This window comes from Morus notabilis, unplaced genomic scaffold (genome assembly GCF_000414095.1).
Source record: "Morus notabilis unplaced genomic scaffold, ASM41409v2 Scaffold752, whole genome shotgun sequence".
NCBI lineage: Eukaryota > Viridiplantae > Streptophyta > Magnoliopsida > Rosales > Moraceae > Morus > Morus notabilis.
The window spans coordinates 175,583-189,619 of NW_010367838.1; the positions used below are offsets into that span (position 1 = coordinate 175,583).

General features: G+C 34.7%; 1 protein-coding gene across 2 annotated transcripts; it reads left to right on the top strand.

Annotated features, from left to right (window-relative positions):
- Window positions 1-1,960: 1,960 nt before the first annotated feature.
- Window positions 1,961-14,037, top strand: LOC21392142 (beta-galactosidase 9). 2 transcript variants are annotated; one of them, XM_024175655.1, is made up of 19 exons: window positions 1,961-2,246; window positions 4,167-4,262; window positions 4,377-4,489; window positions 5,156-5,222; window positions 5,351-5,443; window positions 6,020-6,163; window positions 6,401-6,489; window positions 7,072-7,177; window positions 7,777-7,864; window positions 8,041-8,162; window positions 9,055-9,258; window positions 9,667-9,899; window positions 10,260-10,375; window positions 10,581-10,678; window positions 10,770-10,880; window positions 11,775-11,885; window positions 12,129-12,337; window positions 12,561-12,912; window positions 13,484-14,037. In XM_024175655.1, exons 1-19 carry the CDS (start codon window positions 2,058-2,060, stop codon window positions 13,619-13,621), a joined length of 2,679 nt encoding a protein of 892 aa, XP_024031423.1. In that variant the 5' UTR covers window positions 1,961-2,057; the 3' UTR covers window positions 13,622-14,037. The 2 variants fall into 2 exon arrangements, with proteins under 2 accessions (XP_024031423.1, XP_024031424.1); XM_024175656.1 differs by lacking the exon at window positions 5,351-5,443.

Here is a 14,037-nt window from a genome sequence, read left to right on the forward strand (position 1 = left end):
TTTAAAATGACACAAATAATAGACATGCACAAAATTATAATAAATCACGTATTTTTCTTAAAAAAACATTTTAAAAATAATAGATTATTAGAATGGGTCAATTTAGTGTCAAGCATGTTGACGGCACGACCCTTTTTTGACAGGTCACGTGGCTTATCTTTTTAACCCTTAATGGTAAAAAATTGAGTCGTGTTCATGTAGACATCGTTTATTTTGTGGATTTGAGTTTTTAATTCGAGTTAATATGTGACATTTTTTAAGAGTTTTTTACTGTAATAGAAAAAAATTAAATGTGACATTTTCTGAGAATTTTTTACTGTAAAAATTTAAAATTAAAAACTCAAATCGGTGAAATAAACGAGGTTTATAACCCATATTGTGAGCTCTAATTGTAAATATAAGTGAGGTTGACCTGTGCCCACGTATTATGTATGGGCCTAGCTTAGTCCACAAGGAAAAGTGTTAAACAATACATGGGTCTTTGATCTGCACGTTGGGCCAGTTCAACTTGTTAGATTTTTATCTTCTTCTTTTTGTTATAAGTTGCTATCTTAGAGAAATATGTGATTTTTGTGTTGTATTATGTTAGATCTACAAGGTCATGTTAAAAATAAGTTGGTTAATATGTTGTATTCTTTATTAGGGTGTTAGGAAGTGAGGATTTATGGAAAATAAACTAGATCTAAACCACATTAAAATTTTGGGTGAACGAACTTCACAAATTTAATGTCGATAAATATTATAGGTTCTAAAAAATTCTTAAATTTTAGTAATTAAGGGTCCGTTCACTTCGCTGATTCGAGTTTGTAATTCGAGTTGAGATGTGATTTTATGTGAGAGCTTTTTACTGTAGCAAAAAAGTTAGATGTGATTGTTTGTGAGAACTTTTTACTGTAGCAAAACTCAAATTCTAAATTCGAATTGGTGAAGTGAACGGAGCCTAAGAAACTAAAAATCATGCTAAACAGATAAGTTTAAGTAACTTTTAATAACTATTTAAGAAGTCGGGCACACTCTTATTATTAATTGATATGATAATATTTTAAACATTTACTAATAAAATAAGGTGTCCTTAGTATATGGGATCTTTTAGTGTCGACTGGTTTTATCCATCAACAGTAGTAATTTTGTCAAATAAGTTTTGCTGCACTTTTTAATATGTTGAGCTGGTCTCTCCATTGTGTCTCGGCACTAATGTTCGTCTCTACCTCTATTTGTCTTCATTGGTAAATCTTATCTTTTTCGTGGTTGAATACCCTTGTATTTGATAGCCATTTGCGACTATAATAGAGTATGTTTTGACTTTATTGTTAAATGGAATTTTCCTGGATTATGATTATTAGTGCCCCTGAGCTTTATAGTCATTCTCAGTTTTTTTTTCCGAATTTTAAAATCTTTCACTTTACCAACTTTGAATTGTTTTCACATAACCCATTTTGTTGTAATTTATGTTAAAAGCAAATAGAAAAAAAGAGAGTAATACAGTGACGTGTTCTTCTATTTGAATTTCTATTAAAATGAACAAATAAAAATCAGATTCTCACACTTAACCATGTATTTTTTTTGTCTGATTTTTAACAAAAATTAAAAAGAGCTAAATGTGACAAATTTAAAATTTAAAAACTAAAATGAGAGTTTTTAAAATTTAAAGATTTAAGTAAGAATAATCTTAAGTTTCGTTGATTTTATCGATTTAAGTTTTACTACAGTAAAAAGCTCTCAGAAACAATCGTATCTAACTATTTTACTATAATAAAAAACTCTCACATAAAATTATATTTAAACTTAAATTAAAAATTTAAATTAACAAACTAAGGGACCAGCAACACTAGCATCAATCGAATTTAATTTTCCTATTAAAAAAACGGAAAACAACCATTTATTGCCCATTTCACCAATCGGACATCTTTCATAACTGGATTAGGTGCCAGTTCCTGTCCTAAACAGCCATTTATTTTTATTTTTAAAATTTTGTTATCTTCTTGCTTACTCCGCTGCTCTGCATACAGCACGCAAGTCGCAAACGCCTATGCCCGGCTCTCTCTCTCTCTAAGAAAATGGAATATCAGAGAGCTTGGATCAGGCTCCGATGGCTGCTTTTGTGCCTTGCTGTTCAATTGGTGGTGGCCGACGCGGAATTCTTCAAGCCGTTCAACGTAAGCTACGACCACAGAGCTCTGATCATCGACGGCAAGCGTCGCATGCTCATCTCCGCCGGCATTCACTACCCCCGCGCCACTCCCGAGGTACCTTCAGAATTTCGCTCTCTCTCAGTTTTGGTTCCGAATTTCCTTCTTGTTTTTCGGTGTTTGGTTGGTGGAAATATTCAACGGGAAAATGAGTTTCGATGGAGCAAATTGTTTTAGGAATCAGAGGCTTTGGTTTTTTGAATTATAACTCTTTCGGTCAATATTTACTCTAATTTGATTATGGAAAGTGGATTAGGAAGCAACTGAATAATCGTCAAAATTTTTTTTTTTTTGCTTCATACTCTTTTTTTTTTTTTTTTTTTTTTCCTTTTTTTTTTTTTTTTTTTTTTTTCCATTTTGTTTATTTTTTTCGTTCGTTTTTTGTTTTGTATTTTTTTTTTTTCAATTTTTCCAACTGGGACTTGCTTTCCTCTATTGATCGTCTTATGCTGTTCTGACCAAGTAAGACTTAAAAACATTAGCTCAAATAGGAATCCAAACAATAAACATTAGACCAATATGAATTAATCCATTCAGATATGCTGGGGATCAGTATGATCATACAAGCACTAACGCACTGAACTGCGCCTGAATTCTGAGATAGTAAAGCCTACACTAAAAATTAAACTACATGGTGAATTTTTGAGAGCGGAGTTGAAAATGTAGCACATTTAAAAACATTTTAGGAATAGCAAAAACTACGTAGTAGTTATTATAATGATGTTCAATGTCGTTTCGTTGTTCGAGTTGAGAACTTGAGTTGAAAGTGAATTCATGTGAGAGAAACACTATAGTAGAAAAAGTTGAGTTTGAATTTTTGTGAGTGAAAACATTGTAGCAAAAAGTTAAAGTTGTGATTAGAATGGTAAAATGAACACAGCTTACAAAATTCCGTAGTACTTATTAAAATGATATTTATTTTTGTTAGGGGTGTTCATGGATCAGATTACGTGGATTTGGAGTTAATCTGCAATCCAATCTATTACCGCGGATTGGAAAAATCTCAATCCGTTACTAATCCGTGAGACCCCTATCCAATCCAAAAACAACGATTCCGTGTATTGAATTATGCGGATTCACGGACTGGCCTACATTGGACCTTGACTCTTGTAGGCCTAAATTAGAAACAAAATTAAAGACAAACATAACATAACATAAAATTAAAATAGTTCCAAAAAATCTAATTCATTACAGCACAAAATCTAACATAAAATTCAAGTCTTTGACAATTATTTAAATGTAAAATTCAAATCCGTCATAGCAAACAAACTTCAATAAATAATGTCTTTGATAATAATTTATATATTTTTCTATATATGTTATTAAAAATACGTATAATATATATAGGTTGGATTGACGGATTATGCGGATTGAGAAATGCTCAATCTGTAATCCAATCCATAATTGCGGATTAAGAAAATCTCAATCCATTATCAATCTAAAATTCTTTCAATCCAATCCATCCAATCCGCCGGATTGGATTGGGTTATGCGGATTGGACGGATTGGCAGATTCGATGAACACACCTAATTTTTGCTATATTTCAACATGTCTAGTAAAATTTCTCTATATTTCTAAAAAGCCCTTTTTTTTTTTTAATAGGAGAATTCTGTGGTGGGGCATAAAAGAAAGTACTCTGTTTATAGGACATAGTTTTTTAGTGTAAAACCACAATAGCGTTATATCAGACTAAGAAGAATATGTCAATTTAGCAATATTTAATGAAGATCCGACTTTTGGAAGTGTGCTCTACTAGTAGGCTATTTAGTCATATCCTACCGTAAAATTCTTCTTTATAGTTAAATAATCTGCTCTATCTGTGAAATTTCCGCATGTTTCTAGGCCATCAGGAGACGAAGTTCATCTGATCTTTTTCTACATCTTTTTCTAAAGACATTAGATTGGAATTTCTTAAATGCTTAACCTCATTTTTCTTTTGTTCCTGTCTTAAAATATCTTGTTCGTTTTATCACTCAGATGTGGCCTGATTTGATTGCAAAGAGCAAGGAAGGCGGGGCAGATGTGATTGAGTCTTACACATTCTGGAATGGGCACGAGCCTGTGAGAGGACAGGTGCCATTGCTTCTCTGTGGAGATAGTCCACGGTTATAGAGTTTTATCATTTCTTGAGTACAAACAATTTAATTCTACTAAAATATTGACCTTTCATGTGAACTTCTTTGTTAGTATAACTTTGAAGGGAGGTATGATATTGTTAAGTTCATCAGGCTAGTGGGATCCAATGGACTATATCTCTTTCTCCGGATAGGTCCTTACGCGTGTGCTGAGTGGAATTTTGGGTATGGTCTTCTTTCTTGTTATGATTTTAAAGAAGTTTACTTCCTCAAGTTTATAACTCCATCCAAGAAAGATGATGCCACATTACTACTTCAGTTTTCCTTGCTATATCTCATTGATGCATGACATAGATATGTGTGCTTGCTATAATTGTTTCCTCTTCGAGTCTTCTCTCTTGCTATAAGGATTTCTTTGTTCGGGTTTCTTGTTCATCTGTTCTGTTGATACTTGTTTCTGCATAAGTTTCTTGAGGATCCCTTGTCCTCTTCTTTTTGTACTTTTGTTATCCTTTCTAAACAGTTTGTTTCCTATGTATAAAAGGAAAACTCTTGGGGATTTAATCTTAAAATGTCAAGACGAACTGTTATGAGTTGAACGTGTATTAATGTTTTCAAATGACAGATCTAAGAGTGGTAACTTATGTCCCCTCTTCCTGATCCGAAGCTTGAGATTCCTGGCCTCATATTGCTTCAAATAAAAAGCTTTGAGTTTGAGCTTAGTAGCTTACTGAATACATTTAAAATGGGACATTAAGAAGAATGTTATCTTGACTGTGCAACTAATTAATTCTAACGTTTTAGCGTTGTTAGTTTTCAGGAAAAAGAAATTAAAAAAAACAGATCTAATTCTTACTTGACAATCTTGTTCTATTGGAACTACTTGTGCAGAGGTTTCCCAGTGTGGTTGCGTGACATCCCTGGCATAGAATTTAGAACAGACAATCCTCCTTTCAAGGTACAGACTGTTTACAGTTCTTTTGCTTGCGCATTTGTGTCCCTTATTACATTGTAGTTCTTTTTCTTTCTTGCTTTTTTATTTTATTTCAAAACTTAAGGATTTATATTACTTCTTTTTTCCCCTAGGAGGAAATGCAACGTTTTGTTAAAAAAATTGTGGATTTGATGCAAGAGGAAAAGCTTTTCTCATGGCAAGGTGGTCCTATCATCATGCTGCAGGTTGTCAGCGATTAAATTTGAGCATTTATAACTGGGATTTGGATTTTATTCTTCAAATGAAATCTGGGCAGTTTCTGTGTTGTGACGTTTCAAATGATGATAAAAAACATCTTATTGTTTAATGGACTACTATTTTAGGATGCTTTAGTGGGGAAGGAAAGAGTACTTGTGGGTGTCTTATTTATTTCCTCTGGCACATATCGTTGTAAGATATTGTTATTTTAGAATCACACATACGTAGGATAGAATTCCACTATCCAAGTTTCCTAACACCACCATCATCCGAGTGCTCTTGGTTTGTGCAATCTTTTCTGGCTTCAAGTCTAACTGTGACTCCCACCTGTTACACGTGGAAAAAAAAAAGCAGCCTCTTTTAGTCTTAACTCTGATCTGAGTGGTGACGGTGCCTTTCCTATCTAGTTCATATCTAGTTCTCAGCTTGCTTTATATTAGACTCATTGCATGGTTCTCTTAAATTATAATTCCACTTGCACATTGAGTAATTTGTATACATTGTTCAGCTATTTTAGTTCGCACGTTTATGCTTATATATCCTTCTTAATGAAAATTCATCAGATTGAAAATGAATACGGAAATATTGAGGGGACGTTTGGGCAGAAAGGAAAGGACTATGTTAAATGGGCAGCTAAGATGGCTTTGGGCCTTGGTGCTGGGGTTCCATGGGTGATGTGCAGGCAAACTGATGCCCCATATGACATTGTAAGTTCTTAGCCTGTGTGCGTGCATGTGTTTTAACTTAAACGCCTTGCCTCACAAAAAGAAAATGCCTCAGTACCCAATTGCGCAATTTTAAACCTTGGTTTTAACTTATATAAATTTATAATTAGTTATTGCAATAAAATTGGATAGATACAAGTGAAAATATCACGAGTGATCACTGTGAAAGTACATTAAGTGCATTTTTATACTGCTATTTACAATTTTGTTTGTTTACAGATCGATGCATGCAATGCATATTACTGTGATGGTTACAAGCCAAATTCCTATAACAAACCAACAATTTGGACTGAAAATTGGGATGGATGGTACGATATATCTCATGACATGTCATCAGTCTTATGTTTTAAGATTTCTTCTGTTATTGTGTGGTGTCCCTTTTTCTTTTGTTTTCTGTTTTTTGTTTATTGCTTTCTCTCTCTCTCCATCTAAAGAACCTTTTACTCACCTCTTGCCACCCTCCTTGCCCTCCACCACCACAACACACACACACACACACACACACACACACAGTATGCTTTTCACATTCATCTATAATTTTTCGAATTTTTGAGGTTCCATTGATAAATTTGGGAATCCCAAATGAATTATGACTTGAATTAAATCGATTATTTGTTTACTCTATGTATGTCCAATTCCCTCCACACTAGAAGATATGTGTGTGTGTGTGTGTGTGTGTGTGTGTGTGTAAATTGTGGTTTATCGAACTGTTTCTTCATCTCTTAAAGTGTCCTTACCCCTTGGACATGTACATATACATATCTTTGACTTTTTAATGCAACTATTGTTTGGAAGCCTATCAATACTATTAACTGGATTTCAATTTATGGTGCAAATCTGGTTTCTTTGTAAGTGATAAATTTATCTTTTTTAGGTTGATGTTTTTGAAGGTATACGTCATGGGGTGGGAGATTGCCTCACAGACCTGTTGAAGACCTTGCATTTGCTGTTGCACGCTTTTTCCAACGTGGAGGGAGCTTTCAGAACTACTATATGGTATGATGTCAGACTATGATTAAAATTGACCAAAGTTCTTTTGCAGAATATGGTTTTATCTTTCAAGTAAAAAAAGGAAAAAAAAAATAGAGCTTTGTCGAGAAAGAATCAAATACTGATAATGTAGATATTTTCTACCTCACCTTCTACGTCGCAAAAAGTTCAAGTTGGTGCTCTTCTTCTGGTCGAACATGTTTAAAGTTATTTCTTTCTTGCCTTATTCTTTTGTCTCCTTGTAAAGTTTTGTGTAAGCAATTGGAGGGTCATTGGGCTGATATGTTTGGAATGGCTACTGAAATTGTAGTAAGGTGAATGTATGGAAGACTCTTGGGGTTCTAGTATGTAACTTACCATTGATATTATCTTGTCCTCTTTTCCTCTGTAATTTATTTTGTCATCAATTAAGGATGTCTCTTAATAATAATAATAAAAAAAAAAAAAAAAAACCTCACCATTGATCTTAATTTGAAAATGGGACTTAAAATGAAACATGATTGCCTATATTACTTCAAGATCAATCATATTTGTCGTATATCATTATTCTTTCCCCCATTAATAATATGTACATTCTACTCCTTGACAATCCTTCTACGTCGCAGTTCTTCGGTGGAACAAACTTTGGTCGGACTTCTGGGGGCCCGTTTTATATTACTAGTTATGACTATGATGCTCCGATTGATGAATACGGTGGGTGACATCTCCAAATAACCGAAATTATTTGCAGTTGTCCCCTTGTCTTTTGTGTATTTATTTACTTTTTTTTTACCCGCTTGAGTCAAGTTTCCCATAGATTTTCTAAAATTTAAGGGTGAGTATAAGTGCCACAATATGGTGAAGTTGATTAGGTGTGATTACTTGTGTAGGTTTACTGAGTGAGCCTAAATGGGGACATCTGAAGGATCTGCATGCTGCTATAAGGCTTTGTGAACCTGCGTTGGTTGCTGCTGATTCTCCGCAGTATATAAAATTGGGACCAAAGCAGGAGGTTTGTGAAACTGTAACCCCTATTATATCCACTTTTCTTAGCTTTTTGATTTCTAGTGTCACCTTAATAACATGCTCAATTAACTCTGCCGATGACATATAAATTCAAAAAAAAAAAAATTCATGTTCTGTTATTCTAGGATCTTGCTTTTCCACTGTGGTCGTTTATCATTCTCGTCAGTTGATGTACCTTTTAATGCACTTTTCCTTTCCTGATCACAAAGGCAAGTAAAAAGGGTTCTAGAAAAAGGAAAACTTAACTGGGACCTGTTTTCCCTTTTTTACCATTTGATCTACCTTTTTCCTTTGGAAAATTGCCCATGTGGAGTTTTACTGCTGAATTGGAATAATTACCTGCACGTTATATGGAACATGAGCTGCTAGTCATTAGTTGGTTCGCCAAAACATTCAGTGACGCTTGAGATCCGATGGTCATATATAGTGGCTACAAAATAAGTTTCCAAGGTTGTTTATTGATCTAGAGTGAAGAAGTTACATGCAATTGAGAGTTAAACTAGATACATCACCACAGCGCCAAGTTTTATGTTGAATATAAATATTCTATTCAGATTCCTAATTTTTTTTTTTCTAATGTATACTGGTTGCTTAGTTGAAGAGTTGGGTCTTTAATTGCTATGGAAAGAAATGAGCTTATTTCAAACTCTTTGCACTATGGGATTAATTATTTTCTCCCATCACATTCTGTTGGGAAAGTATTAGTATAGATGTCTATGAATGATGGCAAGAATAAAAGTTGGTTAGATGATTTATTGCTTGTGGCTTAAATCCGAAGAACTAACAAGGATTGTTTTCCGCTGGCATTTTTTTCCCTTTTTCATTTGTGTTCATGTCTCACTTTTCCTCAGATAATTATGGTTGGGTAATTTTTTCAGGCACATGTATACCGTGAAAGTATGCACGCTGGCAACTTAAACTTCAGCATATACAGAAGTGAAAGCAGTTGCTCTGCTTTTCTTGCAAACATTGATGAACATAGATCTGCTAGTGTAACATTCCTTGGTCAAAAATATACCTTACCACCATGGTCAGTTAGTATTTTGCCAGACTGCAAGAGCGTGGTGTTCAACACTGCTAAGGTGTGATTTTATTCGTATGCATTTGGCCTTTAATGAGTGACCATTGAGTACTCGTTGACAGCATTTCCTCTAAAGTGGCTGGGTCCGATTTCTTTACTCTTCTTTTTTTTTTTTTCCTTTTGTTGTTGAAATGCCTATTTTTTTACTTTAATGCGCACAACAAGAATACACTCAGAGACACGTATGCATGTTGCATGAACACACACACGTCTTTATTTTTCCAAGATACATGTTGGATGAACTTTTGTTTTGAATATGAGGATGATGGAGAGCAATCATTCATTTCTCACCATGAGCTTTTTCTTGGTGCTCTGTCCTTTCGTCCATTTTTTCTACATTATTGAAATGTTCACGACTCAACTCTGGTATATTGCTGAATGCTTTTCCTGTTTATCCATATTTGCATAGGTCGGGGCACAAACTTCAATCAAAATTGTGGAGTCTAGTTTGCCCTTTTCTTCAGATGTCTCTTTGAACCAACAATTCTCCACTGAGAATAATGGTTTCCATGTCACCAAGTCCTGGATGACTATTAAAGAGCCAATTGGTGTTTGGAGTGAGAACAATTTTACGATCGAGGGTATATTAGAGCATTTAAATGTGACAAAAGACTATTCTGATTATCTATGGTATATAACCAGGTAAAATCATTGTTCTTGAATATGGTTGTGGTGAAATCAGATTGCCGCTATGAAGTTGTGTTTCTTTCATTCTTTTTTTTTTCCCCCTAAAGAAAAAAAAAATGTTGCCTTTATGAAGCTGTATTTCATTCTTTTTTAGACGCAGACTAATCAGATTGGACGCTCTTTTTGTTCAAACATTTCTTTGGGTGGAGCTATCTTGTCTAGTGTAGGATGGGTATACTTGGGTCTTAATTATGTTTAAATGTTGTTTCTCCTCGCATCTAATCATTCCAATTCTTTGGTCAGTCTATTTATTTCTTTCCCATTACTTTCTAATGGTGTCTTTTAATACGTGATCAATTCTCATTTTGAATGTAGAATATACGTTTCAGACGATGACATCTTATTTTGGGAAGAAAACAATATTAGTCCAGCAGTTAAAATTGATAGCATGCGCGATGTGCTGCGTGTATTTGTTAATGGCCAGCTTCAAGGTAAGCAATCGCCTTATGCACACTGTTTCTTGTATAGAAGCAATTACCCAGATGCTAAGTTTTGTTTCAGTTCTTGAATCTTTTTGAGAAGGAAGACTATGCTGCCTATTATATCCTAGTCATCACTTTATGCGTTTATTAACTAGTACTTCTTACCTTTATATAGTGGTAACTAATACATAAGTTGCGACTTCCTGAAATGAAGGCAGTGTGATAGGTCATTGGGTTAACGTCTTTCAGCCTGTTCATTTTGTCCGAGGTTATAATGATTTGGTGCTCTTATCTCAAACAGTTGGCTTGCAGGTACATTCAGCATTTCCTAGCCAATTGTCAAAAAATTTTCTTAAAACTTTCTCATAATTATTCTATGATATGGTGGATGATCATGATACAGAATTATGGCGCTTTATTGGAGAAAGATGGAGGAGGATTTAGAGGGCAAATTAAACTTACTGGATTCAGGAATGGAGATATAGACCTCTCCAAGTTTTTATGGACATACCAGGTATGCAATAAATTCAAGGTTTGCTTTGCTCTGTTTTGGATTTGATTATAAAAATCCAAGTGTTAGGTTTTTTCTTTTAACCTTTTCCCTCCTTTCCATACTTTATTGATCATTTGATTGGTCTTGCAACTAACTGCCATTTTACCTGTGTGTGTTGGCATGGTAACAAAGACAACTGACTTTTGTTGACCTCTATGTCTGTTGGCATGCTAATAAATACTATTGAAATTGAACTGATATTTTTCTGGTTCTATGTCTGTTGGCATGCTAATAAATACTATTGAAATTGAGCTGATATTTTTCTGGTTCTTTCTTTTTCATGACCCAAAAACTCTGGAATCCCTTCTTGTCCCTCTAATTATGAAACTTGGATTTTTACATATAGAAATTAGCATACTGAGTTTTTAACTGTGGAGAATTATCAAAATTTTCCCATCCAAAACCTTAAAAAGATGGAATATATATATATATATATTTTTTTTTTTTGATAATAAACATTTAACCTTTATTGATAAAAAGAGATCAATACAAGGTGATTGTTAAGAAATACTATCACTAAAGCTGATCAAAAATAATTTTAGGGATCAGCACGAACAGAACCAAGGTTCAAGAGATTTAGTTGTCTAACTGTTCCTCTTTTTTTTTTTTTTTGTCTCCTATAAAAAAAAACTGTCCTTTCTGTCAATTCGTACAGCATGTATTTGTTTATTGGTTCCTAATCAACGTATAGAAACTATTAAGTGGTGACTACACCTCCATCAGTAATCTTTTTTATCTTCTCTTTGCTTTTCATCTTCGTGAATATTTTTGTAATTTGACATATTTTAAGAAACTTAATTCTATTTAAATTGGGTTATAGTGAAGTGGATTCTGAATCGTTCAACTTGTTTCTAGGTCGGGCTCAAGGGGGAATTCTTGAAAGTATATGCAGTTGAAGAAAATGAAAAATCAGAGTGGACTGATTTTACTCCAGGTGCTGATCCATCGATATTTACATGGTACAAGGTAAATTTATTTGTTTGGAAAAGTTTACAATTGTGATTCTGTCTACTTGCGTGATTGACTTTATATTTTAAATGGCTGTAACAAGAAAACAATTGTCTCAATAGCGAATCAGAGCGACATTTCAAAGATAAGTTAGCTCCATGTAGTTCCTGGTGCTTGCTTTATCCTGCTCTACTAATGCGTATATGTGATAATCCAACCTCTTTATTTACAAATGGTTTTTTCTCCTTCCAATCCATGCAGACATATTTTGATGTCCCTGCTGGCACAGATCCAGTCACTTTAGATTTGGGAAGCATGGGAAAGGGCCAGGCCTGGGTCAATGGCCACCATATCGGAAGATACTGGACGCTGGTTGCCCCAAAAGATGGATGTCAAAAAGTTTGCAACTACCGTGGGGCGTACAACTCGGATAAGTGTGCATTCAATTGTGGGAAGCCCACTCAAATTTGGTGCGTATACCAAAATAGACCAATATAAAAATAAGTCAAAACTATCATATGTCAAAAAACAAAGACAGAACTAGCGAAAAACATTGTTAGATTGATGCAATACTGTTGATTAATGTATTAAATTCCCGTGCGTAGAATAGAAGACTACTATATAGTTTTAGTCTGTCTATCAAATTGGAAACTTTTTTCGGTGCCTAATATTACAGTACCTATTGATCCCCAGGTACCATGTACCACGCTCATGGTTAAACGATTCCGATAACTTACTTGTCATCTTTGAGGAAACGGGAGGGAATCCACTTGATATTTCTATCAAGTTGCGTGCAACTGGTATTATTTGTGCTCAAGTCTCAGAGTCTCATTATCCACCTTTACACAAGTGGTCGTTAACCCGAGGTTCTTTTGATGGAAGACTGTCCGTCAATGATCTCACACCAGAAATGCATTTGTACTGTCAAGATGGTTACATGATCTCATCCATTGAATTTGCTAGCTATGGAACTCCTATGGGTGGCTGTCAGGAGTTTTCTATTGGCAAATGCCATGCAACCAATTCATCAACTGTGGTTTCTGAGGTACGGAACTCATAAATCTTTTTATATTTTTTCTTAAGACATTTACTCGTTACAATATTGCAGTCACAATAGGAAAGGAAATAAAGGTATAAGCTAGGTAAGGAAAATGGAAAGGAAGGGGAAGGACCTTTCTTCTGTTTTGTTCGCTACATATTCCCTTCTCTACTCCCTCCCTATTAGGGAGAGGGGTGAGTGTATTGCGGTTCTTTGAAGGATTTAAAATCTCTCACACAATTCGTTCCCACCACTTCTTTCTCCCTCCAAACAATCCCAAAGTCTTTCCACTAATACACTCACCCATTTTCCTCTGCCCCCCTCTCACGTTTTCGTCCGACCAAACAATTCTAGATGTCGAAACCAATGTAGTACCAGTTACTAAAATTGAGTTACCATGTCTGAACCTTTCCTTGGTTTTTGTTTCATAAATTCACGCACTTGGAGCACTAGATGATTCTGTGTGTGTCGATATATATACAACATATAAATACGTGTACCTTTGATTAGTTGATTTATACTAAATTTGTTAGTGTGTTTCAAATGACATTCCAATTTGATCATATCCTTCACGCAGGCCTGCTTAGGAAGAAACAACTGCTCCGTCAAAATTTCAAACCTCGTATTTGGTGATCCATGTCGGGGCATTGTAAAGACATTGGCCGTCGAGGCAAGATGTATGCTGTCATCAAACGCTGGTTTTGCTCAGTTTTAAATTAACATAAAACAGCTGCAAGGAGTGGAATTATCAACATTGTTGCTGTACAAACTGCTTAGAGGATTGTCTTGCCGGCCGCGGCTATCTGATCTATTGTATATCCTGTTCGGAGGTTTGTAAAGGTTATAAAAAAATAAAAAAAACTCGATCCTACGAAATAATGGTCATTTGACGTTAGCTAGAAAGTCGATGTACTGTTTTCCATGATCTCTAGACATCGCCTTTGCTGTTGAAAACCTTGTACCACACTTGTTCGTTGTACGTTATGGTAAAGTTCCCCATCTCATTCCCCATGTACTTGAGAAGATTGATGGAGCAGAATGAGGTTGAGACTTTGTTCCATTTATCGTCAACATTATCATTCCGTTTGGTACCTAGATTCGTTCTCTGATTCGAATCATGGTTCGTGGTTC

Coding starts and splice junctions, on each gene's coding strand:
- LOC21392142 (XM_024175655.1), top strand. CDS start 2,058: ATGGAATATCAGAGAGCTTGGATCAGGCTCCGATGGCTGCTTTTGTGC. Junction 5,223..5,350: donor CAGACAATCCTCCTTTCAAG/GTACAGACTGTT, acceptor TTTTTCCCCTAG/GAGGAAATGCAACGTTTTGT. Junction 12,913..13,483: donor CATCAACTGTGGTTTCTGAG/GTACGGAACTCA, acceptor TCCTTCACGCAG/GCCTGCTTAGGAAGAAACAA.